Source organism: Alosa sapidissima, chromosome 2 (genome assembly GCF_018492685.1).
Source record: "Alosa sapidissima isolate fAloSap1 chromosome 2, fAloSap1.pri, whole genome shotgun sequence".
In the NCBI taxonomy this organism is placed as follows: domain Eukaryota; kingdom Metazoa; phylum Chordata; class Actinopteri; order Clupeiformes; family Clupeidae; genus Alosa; species Alosa sapidissima.
In genome coordinates this window covers 13,481,602-13,503,503 of record NC_055958.1, presented here as the reverse complement: position 1 = coordinate 13,503,503, position 21,902 = coordinate 13,481,602, and the positions used below count along the sequence as shown (strand labels likewise).

General features: G+C 41.8%; 3 protein-coding genes and 1 long non-coding RNA gene across 6 annotated transcripts in view; 3 read left to right on the top strand and 1 right to left on the bottom strand.

The window, feature by feature from the left end:
- LOC121695729 overlaps nucleotides 1–21,902 on the top strand; it is a 118,730-nt gene that overhangs the window by 31,879 nt on the left and 64,949 nt on the right. The gene's annotated exons all lie outside the window — the stretch shown is intronic.
- Nucleotides 2,016–2,983, bottom strand: LOC121695626 (ubiquitin thioesterase otulin-like). Its single transcript, XM_042076644.1, has 3 exons — nucleotides 2,928–2,983; nucleotides 2,493–2,762; nucleotides 2,016–2,335 (listed from the first exon to the last, which is right to left on the bottom strand). Exons 1-3 carry the CDS (start codon nucleotides 2,958–2,960, stop codon nucleotides 2,117–2,119), a joined length of 522 nt encoding a protein of 173 aa, XP_041932578.1. The 5' UTR covers nucleotides 2,961–2,983; the 3' UTR covers nucleotides 2,016–2,116.
- On the top strand, nucleotides 6,136–11,729 carry LOC121695171. Of its 2 annotated transcripts, none has more exons than XM_042075737.1 (10): nucleotides 6,136–6,351; nucleotides 6,716–7,392; nucleotides 7,800–8,624; nucleotides 8,843–9,142; nucleotides 9,261–9,334; nucleotides 9,425–9,528; nucleotides 9,644–9,787; nucleotides 10,680–10,811; nucleotides 10,980–11,249; nucleotides 11,410–11,729. In XM_042075737.1, the coding sequence occupies exons 2-10, from the start codon at nucleotides 6,794–6,796 to the stop codon at nucleotides 11,626–11,628; spliced, it is 2,667 nt and encodes an 888-aa protein (XP_041931671.1). In that variant the 5' UTR covers nucleotides 6,136–6,351; nucleotides 6,716–6,793; the 3' UTR covers nucleotides 11,629–11,729. The 2 variants fall into 2 exon arrangements, with proteins under 2 accessions (XP_041931671.1, XP_041931661.1); XM_042075727.1 differs by having other exon boundaries at nucleotides 6,136–6,355.
- On the top strand, nucleotides 14,926–20,518 carry LOC121695126. Of its 2 annotated transcripts, none has more exons than XM_042075657.1 (10): nucleotides 14,926–15,137; nucleotides 15,502–16,178; nucleotides 16,586–17,410; nucleotides 17,629–17,928; nucleotides 18,047–18,120; nucleotides 18,211–18,314; nucleotides 18,430–18,573; nucleotides 19,466–19,597; nucleotides 19,766–20,035; nucleotides 20,199–20,518. In XM_042075657.1, the coding sequence occupies exons 2-10, from the start codon at nucleotides 15,580–15,582 to the stop codon at nucleotides 20,415–20,417; spliced, it is 2,667 nt and encodes an 888-aa protein (XP_041931591.1). In that variant the 5' UTR covers nucleotides 14,926–15,137; nucleotides 15,502–15,579; the 3' UTR covers nucleotides 20,418–20,518. The 2 variants fall into 2 exon arrangements, with proteins under 2 accessions (XP_041931591.1, XP_041931581.1); XM_042075647.1 differs by having other exon boundaries at nucleotides 14,926–15,141.

Sequence of the window (21,902 nt, the reverse complement as noted above, 5' to 3'; positions counted from 1 at the left end):
ACACATCCGAATGACATGATTTGGATGTCAACTCAACGTATGTACTCCCAATCATCCGTAAATCGATCTAAAGTGCATTTTACTCCGGATAATTCCTTTAACGGGAGCATTTACCGCCTGAAATATCAAATTTTGTTTACCACGCTCGGAGTTACAGCAGAGAGGGTTAAAGCGGAGCGAGAGGCGCAAACGTTCGACAATTTCCGCGTTCGATTATTGCAAGGGGGAGGGGGGGAAATCCCCCTTTATGCAGACCAGAGTAAACCCTCGCTGCACTAATGTCAATGGAGACTTGTGGAATTTTACCAATAAATTGGTCATTATATCTTTCTGGATTTGTTGAGGGTTTTTTGGAACATTTTGTCATAATCTGTAAGTGTTTGGGATCATGTCAAGCCTAAAAGTGTAATTTAATTTAGTGTTCGGATTTGTAATAAAATAACTTAATATCAGACCATGCTGCTGCCAGTTACTGTCCAGTTGTTAGCATGCTAGCTAGCCTCTTAGCTAAGGTAACATTTTAAACGGAGAAGTGTAATTTCTTTGAAATGACAACTAGCTGAATAACATTACTGACATTAGTTAAAGTGGATAGTTTATACTCAAGCGAATTTGGAACAGTATATTAAGTTTAAGCGAAGTCCTTCAACTACTAGTCACTTGTTAGCGCATATCTGTATTGCCATAGCTACTCCCATCCACTTGTATGGCGTTTTAAGCTAGCGTTAGCTAGCTAGCTAGCTCGGTACACATGACTAATTAAATTATTTATATAATGTCCTAAAGAATGATTCATTGGTATCATACATGATTATAGACAATGATATTGTGAACACAATTATGTTTATCTGTTCTTATTGCTTATTAAGAGAGAAAGTTTATTTAGTGACGTAAGGTGACACTCCCACTTATGCAGACCGGAACTGTCCCATTTTGCTCCCATAGTAACGAATTACGTTGCTCTATCTTGCTAGTAATCAAGGATCTTTGGTTATAGTGATGGCCTGATGGCTCGCCTATTTACGCCGTTTCAATGGCACATGAACGGTTAGACCGAGAATTCTCGTCATGAAATTAAAATTCCACTGGAGCTCCAAGCGGATGTGTACACGCAGCCTTACAACACTGTTTACAGCTCTTCGAGTCACGGTAAAATGTAATTTTTGGTACATAGCTACTTTAGATACACCTATGGTGTGGGTGCTTGCGTTTCTTTAGGAATCTGGCCTTGGCCTGTCTACGTACTTCCGGTCGATTTCTTTTCCCTACAGTACTCCGTCTGGAATAGGTTGATTCACGCTCGTTTACTTCGGCAGTTGGGCAGCCGACCAACCAGCGAACAGTGGGCGTCCCTGAGAGCGATTACGTACCCAGGCATGGTGTTTCAATTACTACGTCCCCGCCCCTGAAGCAGATCGCTTGGAATACATCAACGTAGGGAGAGAAAATGACTTATACTTAAGAAATCTTTGAGCAAATGTAAATAATAGTTTAGCCTATTAACAGGAGTGTCATGAACGAAGTCACAGTGGAGTAGGATGTTATATCGGGTCTCAAAAAGTTGTCAGAGACTATGTAAAAATCATTGGGGGGGAAAAAACTTGAAGGGAATGGTATATAGGCTCTCTATTCTCAACTATTGTGACTTATGAAGGTCAAAAACCTCCCTGCAAACTACCTCGTTGCATTACATTTTACATTTATTCATTGAGCTTTTATACTAACAACAATGGAATTATTGGAATAACACTTAAGTGACATTGCCATGGTAATAAATACTAACTACATGTACCACATGGCGGTACAAAATATGCCCTCCCCCAGTCCTGCGCATTCTTCTCATTGTTGACGAACAAACACTTACTTTCTGTAAAATAAGTGTTTGTATAGCATATATAGCATACTGTATAGCATTGTAAGTCACTTTGGACAAAAGCATCAGCTAAGTAACCATAAAAACCATAAACCTTCCAAAGGAAATCTTCCAGACAAAGAATCCACAATACAGTCGCAAATATAATGCTGAGAAAATAATGTATTGAAGTAACATGAATGGTGTAAAATAGTATCCTGAATTGGCCATGATTGGACCTTGGTCACTTGGGTCAACAATCAATCAGTGAGGTCCTCTGGAAAGGTCCTCCTGAGGACAGGCGGGTTCGCCAACTGCCACGTTATAATGTCGGCCATCCTCGGTTACCAGGCAGACAGAGGGCCAGTCCTGAATGTGATCATCCGGGTAATGAGTGATAATGAAGTCCGCCATGTTGGCCATGTAAAGGCGGTAAACCTTGATGGTGTGGTGCAGTGTGTAACCCAGGAGACACATCTCCACCTATAACACAGAAATGAAGACAACAGCCAACAACAGTAGGCTATATCACAACAGACTTTGATACACCTTCTCATCTGGCAGTCAATGGGACAACAACAACAATAAAAACAACAACAACAACAACCACCACATCAAAAGTCTCCCTGAGCCTTTTCACCTGCTCCATGCCTCCACTGAAGCCAACCTGGCTCAGGTGGTTGGCCAGGAACGTGCGCGGGCACGAGGAGGTGTAGCGGGAGAATAGCAGCCAGCAGAAGATTGGCACGTCTTTGCCCCTCTCCATGGCGGCGTGCAATTCCACGGCACAGGCTAGCATCAGGAGCTTGAGTGCCTCCATGACACCAAACTCGTCTTCTCCGCCTTGGAAGAGCTGCTCACACACACGTCTGCGACCCTCGAGCCCAGGAGAGGCTGCCGCCGCGTGCCACTATACAGAAACGCAAACATCAACACACACAGAATCTCAGTTACCCCAACGTGTGCATTACAATAATGACTGATATGGAAAAATGAAATGTCAACAAAGTTTAACGTATTACTTTAGGTAATACAATATCCAACCACTGTGATAATATGCAAATGAGAGTTGTACCCATTTCCGGAGAAGGCTCAGATAGTGTTTCATAAGATCCACATCATCTTTGATCCCACTTGTTGTTGAAGGACTTCGCTTAAACTTAATATACTGTTCCAAATTCGCTTGAGTATAAACTATCCACTTTAACTAATGTCAGTAATGTTATTCAGCTAGTTGTCATTTCAAAGAAATTACACTTCTCCGTTTAAAATGTTACCTTAGCTAAGAGGCTAGCTAGCATGCTAACAACTGGGTACATGTAGTTAGTATTTATTACCATGGCAATGTCACTTAAGTGTTATTCCAATAATTCCATTGTTGTTAGTATAAAAGCTCAATGAATAAATGTAAAATGTAATGCAACGAGGTAGTTTGCAGGGAGGTTTTTGACCTTCATAAGTCACAATAGTTGAGAATAGAGAGCCTATATACCATTCCCTTCAAGTTTTTTCCCCCCCAATGATTTTTACATAGTCTCTGACAACTTTTTGAGACCCGATATAACATCCTACTCCACTGTGACTTCGTTCATGACACTCCTGTTAATAGGCTAAACTATTATTTACATTTGCTCAAAGATTTCTTAAGTATAAGTCATTTTCTCTCCCTACATTGATGTATTCCAAGCGATCTGCTTCAGGGGCGGGGACGTAGTAATTGAAACACCATGCCTGGGTACGTAATCGCTCTCAGGGACGCCCACTGTTCGCTGGTTGGTCGGCTGCCCAACTGCCGAAGTAAACGAGCGTGAATCAACCTATTCCAGACGGAGTACTGTAGGGAAAAGAAATCGACCGGAAGTACGTAGACAGGCCAAGGCCAGATTCCTAAAGAAACGCAAGCACCCACACCATAGGTGTATCTAAAGTAGCTATGTACCAAAAATTACATTTTACCGTGACTCGAAGAGCTGTAAACAGTGTTGTAAGGCTGCGTGTACACATCCGCTTGGAGCTCCAGTGGAATTTTAATTTCATGACGAGAATTCTCGGTCTAACCGTTCATGTGCCATTGAAACGGCGTAAATAGGCGAGCCATCAGGCCATCACTATAACCAAAGATCCTTGATTACTAGCAAGATAGAGCAACGTAATTCGTTACTATGGGAGCAAAATGGGACAGTTCCGGTCTGCATAAGTGGGAGTGTCACCTTACGTCACTAAATAAACTTTCTCTCTTAATAAGCAATAAGAACAGATAAACATAATTGTGTTCACAATATCATTGTCTATAATCATGTATGATACCAATGAATCATTCTTTAGGACATTATATAAATAATTTAATTAGTCATGTGTACCGAGCTAGCTAGCTAGCTAACGCTAGCTTAAAACGCCATACAAGTGGATGGGAGTAGCTATGGCAATACAGATATGCGCTAACAAGTGACTAGTAGTTGAAGGACTTCGCTTAAACTTAATATACTGTTCCAAATTCGCTTGAGTATAAACTATCCACTTTAACTAATGTCAGTAATGTTATTCAGCTAGTTGTCATTTCAAAGAAATTACACTTCTCCGTTTAAAATGTTACCTTAGCTAAGAGGCTAGCTAGCATGCTAACAACTGGACAGTAACTGGCAGCAGCATGGTCTGATATTAAGTTATTTTATTACAAATCCGAACACTAAATTAAATTACACTTTTAGGCTTGACATGATCCCAAACACTTACAGATTATGACAAAATGTTCCAAAAAACCCTCAACAAATCCAGAAAGATATAATGACCAATTTATTGGTAAAATTCCACAAGTCTCCATTGACATTAGTGCAGCGAGGGTTTACTCTGGTCTGCATAAAGGGGGATTTTCCCCCCTCCCCCTTGCAATAATCGAACGCGGAAATTGTCCAACGTTTGCGCCTCTCGCTCCGCTTTAACCCTCTCTGCTATAACTCCGAGCGTGGTAAACAAAATTTGATATTTCAGGCGGTAAATGCTCCCGTTAAAGGAATTATCCGGAGTAAAATGCACTTTAGATCGATTTACGGATGATTGGGAGTACATACGTTGAGTTGACATCCAAATCATGTCATTCGGATGTGTTTTGAGAAAGTTCGATGTTACCGTTTTTAGTCAAAGCTCGTTAGCGTGGAAGTGAGAAGGGCACATTATTTTGCCACTACAAAACGCTATTTTTATACCTCTTCTACAGTTCCAAACAACATTGCACTGGTAGTGAGTAGAGGGTCCCTAAAACCAAACCGAAGTATCCCGAGGTCTTTATGTGGTCGGATAGAGTCCAGAATGAATTTCATCAAGGCTTCGTCTCTTATCTGAATTTAACCATGGAGTTGACTTTGGAGGAAAGGTGAAGGTGATTGCTGATAGGCTGTCCCAATCAGTAGCGCCTGCACAATCCAATCACGTTTAAAAGGGAAACAACAAATTCAGGGTTTCCGAGATTTTTCTTTTTTCCTTTTTTTTAGAAGAAGTAACAGGTAGGCTACTCATGGTTATGGATAGAAGTAAAGAGTACAATATTTGCCATTCAAATGTACTTGAGTAAAGTCATGAGTACTCCCCAAAAATGATACTCGAGTAAAGTACAGATCCCTCAAAACTGCACTCAAGTAGCCTACTGTACTCAAGTAAATGTAGGCTACTCCGTTACTGTCCGGCTCTGGTGAAAAGCCATTAATAAATAAATAACGTGTTTTTTTCTGACCGTGTAGGGTCGCTTTGGTTATGCGTCTGCTGAATAGGCTCCTAGTCAACTAGCGATAACTTTTAACTTTAGCCAAAAAGTTAATAGACTAAAATGATAGCATATGCCTATGAAACGTGGTGTTCTCAGACATGACAGGAGATGGGATGGGCAGTGGTTCCTGAAGAGTGGTAGGGTTTTCAGTAGCCTATAGAGTAGATTCTGAATGCCAATGAAAGTCAATGATTATGATAATGCCCTCATTAGATAAAGAAATAAAAATGATTAAAATAATAGGCCTACACTGATTCCCACATGTAAAAAATAGGCTACACACGCTAAATGAGCACATTAGAATAATTGGCGTTTGCGCCTAATTGCTTCCGAATTAGGCTAGCCTTGCGTAATATTTGACGACCGTTTTATCAAATTCGTTAAAATACAGTAAGCGTTGATTATGCTCCAGTGAAAATATGTGTAGGCTATTTATTGATGAAAGGAGACGTTCAATACAATCTGAGAAATAGACTAGGCTACTATAGGCCTAGGCTACAGATTGGACATCATGTTGGACCAGTAGGTACCTTTATATGGCTCTGCGTTGGACAAGCTTCTTGCGTAAAGGTTTGACGTCATAGATGGTCAACATTCGGTCGTCTTTATGATGAGGGTTCGCATAAAGTTCTACGGAAATATGCATCCGAACATTACTCTGAACCCCAGTAGAAGCGTCAAACACTGTTCAGTCTCTTTGGAAAAACCAACTGCTGAAATTTCCTGATATCCTGAATAAGTAGGTAATCAGCTTAAGTCTTACATTTTATTCGTTCATATGAATCATGCCTAAATTGTTTCTGTTGGTTTGACTACCCTGTTGCACTTAACGTGAAAAAAAAAAAGATCACAAAATCCTGGCAATAGCTAGCATCCAGGACAAGTAAACTAAGGCACTCCGGTCAGGGCCTATAATGTTCAATTATCATTTTCTTTCTCTTGACTTGAACAAATTAGCACTTGTTCATTCACAATACTGAATATTGTCGTATTTGTTTGCAGTCAGTTCTTGGAAGGAAACAATTCAGATTCAGATTCTAAACTCAGATTGCAGCTCATTATGAACCCTTTTTTATTTTTAAATCTCTCCCACATTTACACAGATCCACATTGTGGATGCCATAAGGGCTCCATTCCCTGTCTGAGCACCTGAGCTGAGCCCCCAGCCAGGTCCCAGGACAATGGGGAACACAGTCAGCTGCTGCTTTCGTGCCAATCCCGGTGACCGTCAGGAGGAGGGACAGCGGCTGCAAAATGTGGGCATCAAGCATGAAGTGGCACCTCGTCGGGCAGCAGATTCTGCGGTGGAAAAGAGCATTCTCCTATATCAACAAGAGGTAGCTGCAGGACTGGTGCCAGAGGATTTGGCAGATACCACCAAGATTGTGGCCTCTAAATATCTCGATGAGGTGACTCTTAATCTTGATGTGCCCCTTGCAAAGCTTTGCACAAAGGCTGTTTTTATGGAGAAGCCTGAGACCCTGGGCTGCTCAGTCAATGTAGAGGCTCCGAATGTTTCAGTTGAAATAACAGAAACTACTCTGCCGATGACACCTGTGAGGGAGGAAGTATTTAATACCAACCTTCCAGTGGAGCATGTAATAGAGGAGGCTTCCTCGAAGATGGTAAATATCAGTCTTACTGACATTGTGCAAGCTAACAATGACAAAAATAGGACTCTAAAGGATTTTAACCTCAGAGAGGAGCTCTGCAGTGGTGACAACATGAACAGCAGCCTCCCCTCAGCTACAGCTGAAAAAGATGTACAGGCTGAGATTAGGTAAGCAGCACCTGTTGGCTGCTGATGGCACCAATAAATGCTATCAAAACACAAGTGGAATTTTGTAAAAGGTCTTTAATTCCACAGATTATTAATTCAGAGACATGCAGACACAATTTGAGTGTTAATTAATGCTCAACGTCTGTATACACTGTATATTGACAGGATGCAGGATGTATATTTATATTTCTATGAATTTCCACTTAAGCGCGATCTATAGCCTTGTCGCTCAATAAGAATTTTCATGGTCTGCCTTATATTCAAAGGCTTAGAGAGCCATTAGTTTTGTACCTGTCAGGCCTCTTTCAGCTCTGCAATTGCTTCATAATTGCAGAAAATAATCAGTTAACCTTGGTAAGTTTATAAAACCCTTAATCACAATGCTTATCCTCTGTCTGTCTGTGCAGAGGCTCTGCTGCTAAAGGCCTGAGCTCTGAGTCTTTACTGAGTGACCTGTTGGAGGGACAAGAGACCCCAGAGAGATCCCAGATTCCCGAACAGGATAAGTTAGTAGTGGAAGCAAAGAGTGAGCCTCTCGGCTACTCTGACACGATGCCTGTATCTACACCTCTGATGACACCATCAGTGAAGAAGGCAGCATCTGCTGAACCTCAGCAGCATCTTGTGAGATCAAATTGTTCCCTTGCAGAGGAATCAGCCAGATGCATTTCTATTGGATTTGACATCGCCCATCCAGGAGACCATTCAAAAGAGGAGGCTTCCTCTGAGATGGTAAACACTACCAAAGGCTTAATGATAACATCTATGCAACCATCTACCAAGGATGAGGATGGAGTCGACTATGATGACATTATCTTGCATGGCGGTATATCGACCGAGGAGACTGTTGATGATGCAATGCTTCCCCAAGAGGACCTTGCCACCAATACACCAGCTGTAAAGCTGGAGGACCGGCTGGTTCAGAATCCCTCGGCTGAGGGCGTGGTGAATAAGGCTCCAAAGGGGTTTTCTCTGGACATGTGTGGACACCAGTCACTGCTAGACTCCTCCAAAGCCCTGGATGATGAACAGGATGTCCCTCTGCATAGCAGTGAGGATGAGCGGCTGCTCACCTCCGCCATGCTTGGCACAGGTTTCCCCTTCATAAATGCTAAGCTTGCTGAGGCTATCTCGCAGCATAGGAGTGATAGTGGTCACTCGATCAGCATGGAGGGACAGCCACCCGTTAGTGGCCTTGATCTCAACTCTGTTCCCACTGATGCTTGTGCAAGGTGAGTCAGGAAAAGTATGATTGTCTCAGTTCCATAATAGAACTGTTGTATATAATACATTGGGTTTAGTTCAAACACACAGCTTAAAGAAACATCTTAATGGGGCCTCCTCTAGCAAAGACATTTGGGAATTGCATAATTATGAGTTTATGTTGGTAGGTTTTTAATAAATTAGATTCCTTAATCTCAACATTCATTTTCTGTCTATTTATGTACAGAGGCTGTGCTGCAGCCTCTGCTGCCCAAGATGTGGTGTTTGGCCTGAGCACTAAGTCTTCACTGGGCAACCTGTTGGAGGGGCTAGATACTCCGAAGAGATCCCAGAAAAAGCAAGGCGTGAAGGCAAAGAGTGTACCCCTTACAAAGTTGCTTGCTGAACTTGCTGAACTTCAGAAGGTTGTGGTGAGCTCAACTGGTTCCATTGACGGAGGGCTGGCTGTAAATCTCCAGGATGAGAGACCTGGAAGTGCTGGCAGGTGGAGCCCAGTGTCAGATGGGAGTGAGGCTTGGTTTACTTGGTATGTCAGTTGCATAACCATTTACCATAGGAAATGAATGAGATAGTTTTGGATCAAGTCAGTCATTAAACAGCAATTAAGACATTTAACCTAGAGCATCCAACCTCTCTCCCTACAGTGGCGAAGATCTCTATTATAGTGAGGAGGAGATTGAGGAAGAGCTGGCGAGGCAAAGTGTCATGGAAATGACTGGTGAATAACTCTAAATGATTGCTGTATTGATATTCTATCATGGCATGTACATTGCCAGTAAAAAATCTCCTTGTACTCCTTTCAATACAGTTCCAGAACAGGACCGATGCAGCTTTGAGCCGCCCGTTGGCATTTTAATTCACAGCGAGAGGGAATGGAAAGAGCAGACCACCGAAAGCATAATCATTAGAAACGTATGTCGTACATATTGCATGTGTATTTTCTCTCTTGACAAGGTGAACAAGAGCACCTGCCCAGCCTGCCACTAATCTTTTTTCACTCTATCCCTCTGTGTGCACTTTCCTCCAGGGCTACGCTGTGCTCTCCCAGAGCTTTGGATTCGTCCGGCGGGTAAGGGAAGACAACTACTGTGCCCTGCGAGCCTCCCTGTACCAGACACTGATGAGCTCTGCCCAACTTCCTAACTGGCTCCAGCGGGAGAGTTTCTTATTGGTATGCCCATCTTCTCTACCCTAGGGGTTACTAGTAGGCTGTCAAAATAACTGATTAATTTCGATTAATTAATTTGAGAAAAAATAACTGATTAAAAAAAATAACGCAGATTAATCGATTCCGTATGACCTTTGACCCCGAGCCGTTGTAGTCAGTAACCATTAGACTGTAAAATGAAGGAGAGAGAAGAAAATGTCCTAGATCATTGATTGGAACATTTACTTTTAAAAAACGGTCTGATGGTGTTGATAAAAAATAAAGTGTTGATTAAAATAAAGTCTTCTGCAATGTCTGCAACAAGGAATTTGCATATCACCGGAGTTCATCAACTCTAAAGTCGCACATAAGTGCAAAGAAATAGTGTTGACATTGAGGGGAGTGTTAATTTATTTTCATTGTGTCCCCTAGGTTATATCTGTGGCCTGAAATACCTTGTATGTGAAAAACAACTTCTTCCCAAAGCACTTTTGAATTTATTTCCTCAGCATATTAGGTCATATCATAGATTATTATGCCCATTATTAAAAAAAATAATAAAAGAGTTTTTGAACTTTAATGTCACTAATGCTGATTATTCAATGATTTATTTGAATTTAAATATTTAAAATACATTCACAGCAAAAATTATATATGCGATTAATTTAGATTAATTAATCACAGAGTATGTAATTAATTAGATTAATTTTTTTAATCGATTGATAGCCCTAGTTACTAGCTGTACATCGTTAGGAGAGATAACAGAGTCTCATTCAGAATGAACTGTCTTCCTTCTTAAACAGAAATAAAGAAATAAAAAATGTTAACTGCATCATGTTTCTATTATAGTGGAGCAGTGTTTGCTCAGGCCCTTTAACATATCAAACATTTCACTTGAATTTTGTCATTTTCCTAGATCCCTGATGAGCTTGAGACTCGTTACGGTCTGATTAAAGGCTGGTTGTTTCCTGACGTTTGCAAGCAGACAAGTGGGATCAAAGATGATGTGGATCTTATGAAACACTATCTAAGCCTTCTCCGGAAATGGGTACAACTCTCATTTGCATATTATCACAGTGGTTGGATATTGTATTACCTAAAGTAATACGTTAAACTTTGTTGACATTTCATTTTTCCATTATCAGTCATTATTGTAATGCACACGTTGGGGTAACGGAGATTCTGTGTGTGTGTTGATGTTTGCGTTTCTGTATAGTGGCACGCGGCGGCAGCCTCTCCTGGGCTTGAGGGTCGCAGACGTGTGTGTGAGCAGCTCTTCCAAGGCGGAGAAGACGAGTTTGGTGTCATGGAGGCACTCAAGCTCCTGATGCTAGCCTGTGCCGTGGAATTGCACGCCGCCATGGAGAGGGGCAAAGACGTGCCAATCTTCTGCTGGCTGCTATTCTCCCGCTACACCTCCTCGTGCCCGCGCACGTTCCTGGCCAACCACCTGAGCCAGGTTGGCTTCAGTGGAGGCATGGAGCAGGTGAAAAGGCTCAGGGAGACTTTTGATGTGGTGGTTGTTGTTGTTGTTGTTGTTTTTATTGTTGTTGTTGTCCCATTGACTGCCAGATGAGAAGGTGTATCAAAGTCTGTTGTGATATAGCCTACTGTTGTTGGCTGTTGTCTTCATTTCTGTGTTATAGGTGGAGATGTGTCTCCTGGGTTACACACTGCACCACACCATCATGGTTTACCGCCTTTACATGGCCAACATGGCGGACTTCATTATCACTCATTACCCGGATGATCACATTCAGGACTGGCCCTCTGTCTGCCTGGTAACCGAGGATGGCCGACATTATAACGTGGCAGTTGGCGAACCCGCCTGTCCTCAGGAGGACCTTTCCAGAGGACCTCACTGATTGATTGTTGACCCAAGTGACCAAGGTCCAATCATGGCCAATTCAGGATACTATTTTACACCATTCATGTTACTTCAATACATTATTTTCTCAGCATTATATTTGCGACTGTATTGTGGATTCTTTGTCTGGAAGATTTCCTTTGGAAGGTTTATGGTTTTTATGGTTACTTAGCTGATGCTTTTGTCCAAAGTGACTTACAATGCTATACAGTATGCTATATATGCTATACAAACACTTATTTTACAGAAAGTAAGTGTTTGTTCGTCAACAATGAGAAGAATGCGCAGGACTGGGGGAGGGCATATTTTGTACCGCCATGTGGTACATGTAGTTAGTATTTATTACCATGGCAATGTCACTTAAGTGTTATTCCAATAATTCCATTGTTGTTAGTATAAAAGCTCAATGAATAAATGTAAAATGTAATGCAACGAGGTAGTTTGCAGGGAGGTTTTTGACCTTCATAAGTCACAATAGTTGAGAATAGAGAGCCTATATACCATTCCCTTCAAGTTTTTTCCCCCCCAATGATTTTTACATAGTCTCTGACAACTTTTTGAGACCCGATATAACATCCTACTCCACTGTGACTTCGTTCATGACACTCCTGTTAATAGGCTAAACTATTATTTACATTTGCTCAAAGATTTCTTAAGTATAAGTCATTTTCTCTCCCTACGTTGATGTATTCCAAGCGATCTGCTTCAGGGGCGGGGACGTAGTAATTGAAACACCATGCCTGGGTACGTAATCGCTCTCAGGGACGCCCACTGTTCGCTGGTTGGTCGGCTGCCCAACTGCCGAAGTAAACGAGCGTGAATCAACCTATTCCAGACGGAGTACTGTAGGGAAAAGAAATCGACCGGAAGTACGTAGACAGGCCAAGGCCAGATTCCTAAAGAAACGCAAGCACCCACACCATAGGTGTATCTAAAGTAGCTATGTACCAAAAATTACATTTTACCGTGACTCGAAGAGCTGTAAACAGTGTTGTAAGGCTGCGTGTACACATCCGCTTGGAGCTCCAGTGGAATTTTAATTTCATGACGAGAATTCTCGGTCTAACCGTTCATGTGCCATTGAAACGGCGTAAATAGGCGAGCCATCAGGCCATCACTATAACCAAAGATCCTTGATTACTAGCAAGATAGAGCAACGTAATTCGTTACTATGGGAGCAAAATGGGACAGTTCCGGTCTGCATAAGTGGGAGTGTCACCTTACGTCACTAAATAAACTTTCTCTCTTAATAAGCAATAAGAACAGATAAACATAATTGTGTTCACAATATCATTGTCTATAATCATGTATGATACCAATGAATCATTCTTTAGGACATTATATAAATAATTTAATTAGTCATGTGTACCGAGCTAGCTAGCTAGCTAACGCTAGCTTAAAACGCCATACAAGTGGATGGGAGTAGCTATGGCAATACAGATATGCGCTAACAAGTGACTAGTAGTTGAAGGACTTCGCTTAAACTTAATATACTGTTCCAAATTCGCTTGAGTATAAACTATCCACTTTAACTAATGTCAGTAATGTTATTCAGCTAGTTGTCATTTCAAAGAAATTACACTTCTCCGTTTAAAATGTTACCTTAGCTAAGAGGCTAGCTAGCATGCTAACAACTGGACAGTAACTGGCAGCAGCATGGTCTGATATTAAGTTATTTTATTACAAATCCGAACACTAAATTAAATTACACTTTTAGGCTTGACATGATCCCAAACACTTACAGATTATGACAAAATGTTCCAAAAAACCCTCAACAAATCCAGAAAGATATAATGACCAATTTATTGGTAAAATTCCACAAGTCTCCATTGACATTAGTGCAGCGAGGGTTTACTCTGGTCTGCATAAAGGGGGATTTTCCCCCCTTCCCCTTGCAATAATCGAACGCGGAAATTGTCGAACGTTTGCGCCTCTCGCTCCGCTTTAACCCTCTCTGCTATAACTCCGAGCGTGGTAAACAAAATGTGATATTTCAGGCGGTAAATGCTCCCGTTAAAGGAATTATCCGGAGTAAAATGCACTTTAGATCGATTTACGGATGATTGGGAGTACATACGTTGAGTTGACATCCAAATCATGTCATTCGGATGTGTTTTGAGAAAGTTCGATGTTACCGTTTTTAGTCAAAGCTCGTTAGCGTGGAAGTGAGAAGGGCACATTATTTTGCCACTACAAAACGCTATTTTTATACCTCTTCTACAGTTCCAAACAACATTGCACTGGTAGTGAGTAGAGGGTCCCTAAAGCCAAACCGAAGTATCCCGAGGTCTTTATGTGGTCGGATAGAGTCCAGAATGAATTTCATCAAGGCTTCGTCTCTTATCTGAATTTAACCATGGAGTTGACTTTGGAGGAAAGGTGAAGGTGATTGCTGATAGGCTGTCCCAATCAGTAGCGCCTGCACAATCCAATCACGTTTAAAAGGGAAACAACAAATTCAGGGTTTCCGAGATTTTTCTTTTTTCCTTTTTTTAGAAGAAGTAACAGGTAGGCTACTCATGGTTATGGATAGAAGTAAAGAGTACAATATTTGCCATTCAAATGTACTTGAGTAAAGTCATGAGTACTCCCCAAAAATGATACTCGAGTAAAGTACAGATCCCTCAAAACTGCACTCAAGTAGCCTACTGTACTCAAGTAAATGTAGGCTACTCCGTTACTGTCCGGCTCTGGTGAAAAGCCATTAATAAATAAATAACGTGTTTTTTTCTGACCGTGTAGGGTCGCTTTGGTTATGCGTCTGCTGAATAGGCTCCTAGTCAACTAGCGATAACTTTTAACTTTAGCCAAAAAGTTAATAGACTAAAATGATAGCATATGCCTATGAAACGTGGTGTTCTCAGACATGACAGGAGATGGGATGGGCAGTGGTTCCTGAAGAGTGGTAGGGTTTTCAGTAGCCTATAGAGTAGATTCTGAATGCCAATGAAAGTCAATGATTATGATAATGCCCTCATTAGATAAAGAAATAAAAATGATTAAAATAATAGGCCTACACTGATTCCCACATGTAAAAAATAGGCTACACACGCTAAATGAGCACATTAGAATAATTGGCGTTTGCGCCTAATTGCTTCCGAATTAGGCTAGCCTTGCGTGATATTTGACGACCGTTTTATCAAATTCGTTAAAATACAGTAAGCGTTGATTATGCTCCAGTGAAAATATGTGTAGGCTATTTATTGATGAAAGGAGACGTTCAATACAATCTGAGAAATAGACTAGGCTACTATAGGCCTAGGCTACAGATTGGACATCATGTTGGACCAGTAGGTACCTTTATATGGCTCTGCGTTGGACAAGCTTCTTGCGTAAAGGTTTGACGTCATAGATGGTCAACATTCGGTCGTCTTTATGATGAGGGTTCGCATAAAGTTCTACGGAAATATGCATCCGAACATTACTCTGAACCCCAGTAGAAGCGTCAAACACTGTTCAGTCTCTTTGGAAAAACCAACTGCTGAAATTTCCTGATATCCTGAATAAGTAGGTAATCAGCTTAAGTCTTACATTTTATTCGTTCATATGAATCATGCCTAAATTGTTTCTGTTGGTTTGACTACCCTGTTGCACTTAACGTGAAAAAAAAAAAGATCACAAAATCCTGGCAATAGCTAGCATCCAGGACAAGTAAACTAAGGCACTCCGGTCAGGGCCTTTAATGTTCAATTATCATTTTCTTTCTCTTGACTTGAACAAATTAGCACTTGTTCATTCACAATACTGAATATTGTCGTATTTGTTTGCAGTCAGTTCTTGGAAGGAAACAATTCAGATTCAGATTCTAAACTCAGACTGCAGCTCATTATGAACCCTTTTTTATTTTTAAATCTCTCCCACATTTACACAGATCCACATTGTGGATGCCATAAGGGCTCCATTCCCTGTCTGAGCACCTGAGCTGAGCCCCCAGCCAGGTCCCAGGACAATGGGGAACACAGTCAGCTGCTGCTTTCGTGCCAATCCCGGTGACCGTCAGGAGGAGGGACAGCGGCTGCAAAATGTGGGCATCAAGCATGAAGTGGCACCTCGTCGGGCAGCAGATTCTGCGGTGGAAAAGAGCATTCTCCTATATCAACAAGAGGTAGCTGCAGGACTGGTGCCAGAGGATTTGGCAGATACCACCAAGATTGTGGCCTCTAAATATCTCGATGAGGTGACTCTTAATCTTGATGTGCCCCTTGCAAAGCTTTGCACAAAGGCTGTTTTTATGGAGAAGCCTGAGACCCTGGGCTGCTCAGTCAATGTAGAGGCTCCGAATGTTTCAGTTGAAATAACAGAAACTACTCTGCCGATGACACCTGTGAGGGAGGAAGTATTTAATACCAACCTTCCAGTGGAGCATGTAATAGAGGAGGCTTCCTCGAAGATGGTAAATATCAGTCTTACTGACATTGTGCAAGCTAACAATGACAAAAATAGGACTCTAAAGGATTTTAACCTCAGAGAGGAGCTCTGCAGTGGTGACAACATGAACAGCAGCCTCCCCTCAGCTACAGCTGAAAAAGATGTACAGGCTGAGATTAGGTAAGCAGCACCTGTTGGCTGCTGATGGCACCAATAAATGCTATCAAAACACAAGTGGAATTTTGTAAAAGGTCTTTAATTCCACAGATTATTAATTCAGAGACATGCAGACACAATTTGAGTGTTAATTAATGCTCAACGTCTGTATACACTGTATATTGACAGGATGCAGGATGTATATTTATATTTCTATGAATTTCCACTTAAGCGCGTTCTATAGCCTTGTCGCTCAATAAGAATTTTCATGGTCTGCCTTATATTCAAAGGCTTAGAGAGCCATTAGTTTTGTACCTGTCAGGCCTCTTTCAGCTCTGCAATTGCTTCATAATTGCAGAAAATAATCAGTTAACCTTGGTAAGTTTATAAAACCCTTAATCACAATGCTTATCCTCTGTCTGTCTGTGCAGAGGCTCTGCTGCTAAAGGCCTGAGCTCTGAGTCTTTACTGAGTGACCTGTTGGAGGGACAAGAGACCCCAGAGAGATCCCAGATTCCCGAACAGGATAAGTTAGCAGTGGAAGCAAAGAGTGAGCCTCTCGGCTACTCTGACACGATGCCTGGATCTACACCTCTGATGACACCATCAGTGAAGAAGGCAGCATCTGCTGAACCTCAGCAGCATCTTGTGAGATCAAATTGTTCCCTTGCAGAGGAATCAGCCAGATGCATTTCTATTGGATTTGACATCGCCCATCCAGGAGACCATTCAAAAGAGGAGGCTTCCTCTGAGATGGTAAACACTACCAAAGGCTTAATGATAACATCTATGCAACCATCTACCAAGGATGAGGATGGAGTCGACTATGATGACATTATCTTGCATGGCGGTATATCGACCGAGGAGACTGTTGATGATGCAATGCTTCCCCAAGAGGACCTTGCCACCAATACACCAGCTGTAAAGCTGGAGGACCGGCTGGTTCAGAATCCCTCGGCTGAGGGCGTGGTGAATAAGGCTCCAAAGGGGTTTTCTCTGGACATGTGTGGACACCAGTCACTGCTAGACTCCTCCAAAGCCCTGGATGATGAACAGGATGTCCCTCTGCATAGCAGTGAGGATGAGCGGCTGCTCACCTCCGCCATGCTTGGCACAGGTTTCCCCTTCATAAATGCTAAGCTTGCTGAGGCTATCTCGCAGCATAGGAGTGATAGTGGTCACTCGATCAGCATGGAGGGACAGCCACCCGTTAGTGGCCTTGATCTCAACTCTGTTCCCACTGATGCTTGTGCAAGGTGAGTCAGGAAAAGTATGATTGTCTCAGTTCCATAATAGAACTGTTGTATATAATACATTGGGTTTAGTTCAAACACACAGCTTAAAGAAACATCTTAATGGGGCCTCCTCTAGCAAAGACATTTGGGAATTGCATAATTATGAGTTTATGTTGGTAGGTTTTTAATAAATTAGATTCCTTAATCTCAACATTCATTTTCTGTCTATTTATGTACAGAGGCTGTGCTGCAGCCTCTGCTGCCCAAGATGTGGTGTTTGGCCTGAGCACTAAGTCTTCACTGGGCAACCTGTTGGAGGGGCTAGATACTCCGAAGAGATCCCAGAAAAAGCAAGGCGTGAAGGCAAAGAGTGTACCCCTTACAAAGTTGCTTGCTGAACTTGCTGAACTTCAGAAGGTTGTGGTGAGCTCAACTGGTTCCATTGACGGAGGGCTGGCTGTAAATCTCCAGGATGAGAGACCTGGAAGTGCTGGCAGGTGGAGCCCAGTGTCAGATGGGAGTGAGGCTTGGTTTACTTGGTATGTCAGTTGCATAACCATTTACCATAGGAAATGAATGAGATAGTTTTGGATCAAGTCAGTCATTAAACAGCAATTAAGACATTTAACCTAGAGCATCCAACCTCTCTCCCTACAGTGGCGAAGATCTCTATTATAGTGAGGAGGAGATTGAGGAAGAGCTGGCGAGGCAAAGTGTCATGGAAATGACTGGTGAATAACTCTAAATGATTGCTGTATTGATATTCTATCATGGCATGTACATTGCCAGTAAAAAATCTCCTTGTACTCCTTTCAATACAGTTCCAGAACAGGACCGATGCAGCTTTGAGCCGCCCGTTGGCATTTTAATTCACAGCGAGAGGGAATGGAAAGAGCAGACCACCGAAAGCATAATCATTAGAAACGTATGTCGTACATATTGCATGTGTATTTTCTCTCTTGACAAGGTGAACAAGAGCACCTGCCCAGCCTGCCACTAATCTTTTTTCACTCTATCCCTCTGTGTGCACTTTCCTCCAGGGCTACGCTGTGCTCTCCCAGAGCTTTGGATTCGTCCGGCGGGTAAGGGAAGACAACTACTGTGCCCTGCGAGCCTCCCTGTACCAGACACTGATGAGCTCTGCCCAACTTCCTAACTGGCTCCAGCGGGAGAGTTTCTTATTGGTATGCCCATCTTCTCTACCCTAGGGGTTACTAGTAGGCTGTCAAAATAACTGATTAATTTCGATTAATTAATTTGAGAAAAAATAACTGATTAAAAAAAATAACGCAGATTAATCGATTCCGTATGACCTTTGACCCCGAGCCGTTGTAGTCAGTAACCATTAGACTGTAAAATGAAGGAGAGAGAAGAAAATGTCCTAGATCATTGATTGGAACATTTACTTTTAAAAAACGGTCTGATGGTGTTGATAAAAAATAAAGTGTTGATTAAAATAAAGTCTTCTGCAATGTCTGCAACAAGGAATTTGCATATCACCGGAGTTCATCAACTCTAAAGTCGCACATAAGTGCAAAGAAATAGTGTTGACATTGAGGGGAGTGTTAATTTATTTTCATTGTGTCCCCTAGGTTATATCTGTGGCCTGAAATACCTTGTATGTGAAAAACAACTTCTTCCCAAAGCACTTTTGAATTTATTTCCTCAGCATATTAGGTCATATCATAGATTATTATGCCCATTATTAAAAAAAATAATAAAAGAGTTTTTGAACTTTAATGTCACTAATGCTGATTATTCAATGATTTATTTGAATTTAAATATTTAAAATACATTCACAGCAAAAATTATATATGCGATTAATTTAGATTAATTAATCACAGAGTATGTAATTAATTAGATTAATTTTTTTAATCGATTGATAGCCCTAGTTACTAGCTGTACATCGTTAGGAGAGATAACAGAGTCTCATTCAGAATGAACTGTCTTCCTTCTTAAACAGAAATAAAGAAATAAAAAATGTTAACTGCATCATGTTTCTATTATAGTGGAGCAGTGTTTGCTCAGGCCCTTTAACATATCAAACATTTCACTTGAATTTTGTCATTTTCCTAGATCCCTGATGAGCTTGAGACTCGTTACGGTCTGATTAAAGGCTGGTTGTTTCCTGACGTTTGCAAGCAGACAAGTGGGATCAAAGATGATGTGGATCTTATGAAACACTATCTAAGCCTTCTCCGGAAATGGGTACAACTCTCATTTGCATATTATCACAGTGGTTGGATATTGTATTACCTAAAGTAATACGTTAAACTTTGTTGACATTTCATTTTTCCATTATCAGTCATTATTGTAATGCACACGTTGGGGTAACGGAGATTCTGTGTGTGTGTTGATGTTTGCGTTTCTGTATAGTGGCACGCGGCGGCAGCCTCTCCTGGGCTCGAGGGTCGCAGACGTGTGTGTGAGCAGCTCTTCCAAGGCGGAGAAGACGAGTTTGGTGTCATGGAGGCACTCAAGCTCCTGATGCTAGCCTGTGCCGTGGAATTGCACGCCGCCATGGAGAGGGGCAAAGACGTGCCAATCTTCTGCTGGCTGCTATTCTCCCGCTACACCTCCTCGTGCCCGCGCACGTTCCTGGCCAACCACCTGAGCCAGGTTGGCTTCAGTGGAGGCATGGAGCAGGTGAAAAGGCTCAGGGAGACTTTTGATGTGGTGGTTGTTGTTGTTGTTGTTGTTGTTTTTATTGTTGTTGTTGTCCCATTGACTGCCAGATGAGAAGGTGTATCAAAGTCTGTTGTGATATAGCCTACTGTTGTTGGCTGTTGTCTTCATTTCTGTGTTATAGGTGGAGATGTGTCTCCTGGGTTACACACTGCACCACACCATCAAGGTTTACCGCCTTTACATGGCCAACATGGCGGACTTCATTATCACTCATTACCCGGATGATCACATTCAGGACTGGCCCTCTGTCTGCCTGGTAACCGAGGATGGCCGACATTATAACGTGGCAGTTGGCGAACCCGCCTGTCCTCAGGAGGACCTTTCCAGAGGACCTCACTGATTGATTGTTGACCCAAGTGACCAAGGTCCAATCATGGCCAATTCAGGATACTATTTTACACCATTCATGTTACTTCAATACATTATTTTCTCAGCATTATATTTGCGACTGTATTGTGGATTCTTTGTCTGGAAGATTTCCTTTGGAAGGTTTATGGTTTTTATGGTTACTTAGCTGATGCTTTTGTCCAAAGTGACTTACAATGCTATACAGTATGCTATATATGCTATACAAACACTTATTTTACAGAAAGTAAGTGTTTGTTCGTCAACAATGAGAAGAATGCGCAGGACTGGGGGAGGGCATATTTTGTACCGCCATGTGGTACATGTAGTTAGTATTTATTACCATGGCAATGTCACTTAAGTGTTATTCCAATAATTCCATTGTTGTTAGTATAAAAGCTCAATGAATAAATGTAAAATGTAATGCAACGAGGTAGTTTGCAGGGAGGTTTTTGACCTTCATAAGTCACAATAGTTGAGAATAGAGAGCCTATATACCATTCCCTTCAAGTTTTTTCCCCCCCAATGATTTTTACATAGTCTCTGACAACTTTTTGAGACCCGATATAACATCCTACTCCACTGTGACTTCGTTCATGACACTCCTGTTAATAGGCTAAACTATTATTTACATTTGCTCAAAGATTTCTTAAGTATAAGTCATTTTCTCTCCCTACGTTGATGTATTCCAAGCGATCTGCTTCAGGGGCGGGGACGTAGTAATTGAAACACCATGCCTGGGTACGTAATCGCTCTCAGGGACGCCCACTGTTCGCTGGTTGGTCGGCTGCCCAACTGCCGAAGTAAACGAGCGTGAATCAACCTATTCCAGACGGAGTACTGTAGGGAAAAGAAATCGACCGGAAGTACGTAGACAGGCCAAGGCCAGATTCCTAAAGAAACGCAAGCACCCACACCATAGGTGTATCTAAAGTAGCTATGTACCAAAAATTACATTTTACCGTGACTCGAAGAGCTGTAAACAGTGTTGTAAGGCTGCGTGTACACATCCGCTTGGAGCTCCAGTGGAATTTTAATTTCATGACGAGAATTCTCGGTCTAACCGTTCATGTGCCATTGAAACGGCGTAAATAGGCGAGCCATCAGGCCATCACTATAACCAAAGATCCTTGATTACTAGCAAGATAGAGCAACGTAATTCGTTACTATGGGAGCAAAATGGGACAGTTCCGGTCTGCATAAGTGGGAGTGTCACCTTACGTCACTAAATAAACTTTCTCTCTTAATAAGCAATAAGAACAGATAAACATAATTGTGTTCACAATATCATTGTCTATAATCATGTATGATACCAATGAATCATTCTTTAGGACATTATATAAATAATTTAATTAGTCATGTGTACCGAGCTAGCTAGCTAGCTAACGCTAGCTTAAAACGCCATACAAGTGGATGGGAGTAGCTATGGCAATACAGATATGCGCTAACAAGTGACTAGTAGTTGAAGGACTTCGCTTAA

Excerpts from the sequence above, each read along its gene's own strand:
- LOC121695171 (XM_042075737.1), top strand. The coding sequence starts at position 6,794 with ATGGGGAACACAGTCAGCTGCTGCTTTCGTGCCAATCCCGGTGACCGT. Across the intron at positions 10,812-10,979 it reads TAAGCCTTCTCCGGAAATGG|TGGCACGCGGCGGCAGCCTC; the intron begins GTACAACTCTCA and ends GTTTCTGTATAG. Across the intron at positions 11,250-11,409 it reads TCAGTGGAGGCATGGAGCAG|GTGGAGATGTGTCTCCTGGG; the intron begins GTGAAAAGGCTC and ends TCTGTGTTATAG.
- LOC121695126 (XM_042075657.1), top strand. The coding sequence starts at position 15,580 with ATGGGGAACACAGTCAGCTGCTGCTTTCGTGCCAATCCCGGTGACCGT. Across the intron at positions 18,121-18,210 it reads AAGTGTCATGGAAATGACTG|TTCCAGAACAGGACCGATGC; the intron begins GTGAATAACTCT and ends CTTTCAATACAG. Across the intron at positions 18,574-19,465 it reads AGCGGGAGAGTTTCTTATTG|ATCCCTGATGAGCTTGAGAC; the intron begins GTATGCCCATCT and ends TCATTTTCCTAG.
- LOC121695626 (XM_042076644.1), bottom strand. The coding sequence starts at position 2,960 with ATGAAACACTATCTGAGCCTTCTCCGGAAATGG. Across the intron at positions 2,763-2,927 it reads TGAGCCTTCTCCGGAAATGG|TGGCACGCGGCGGCAGCCTC; the intron begins GTACAACTCTCA and ends GTTTCTGTATAG. Across the intron at positions 2,336-2,492 it reads TCAGTGGAGGCATGGAGCAG|GTGGAGATGTGTCTCCTGGG; the intron begins GTGAAAAGGCTC and ends TCTGTGTTATAG.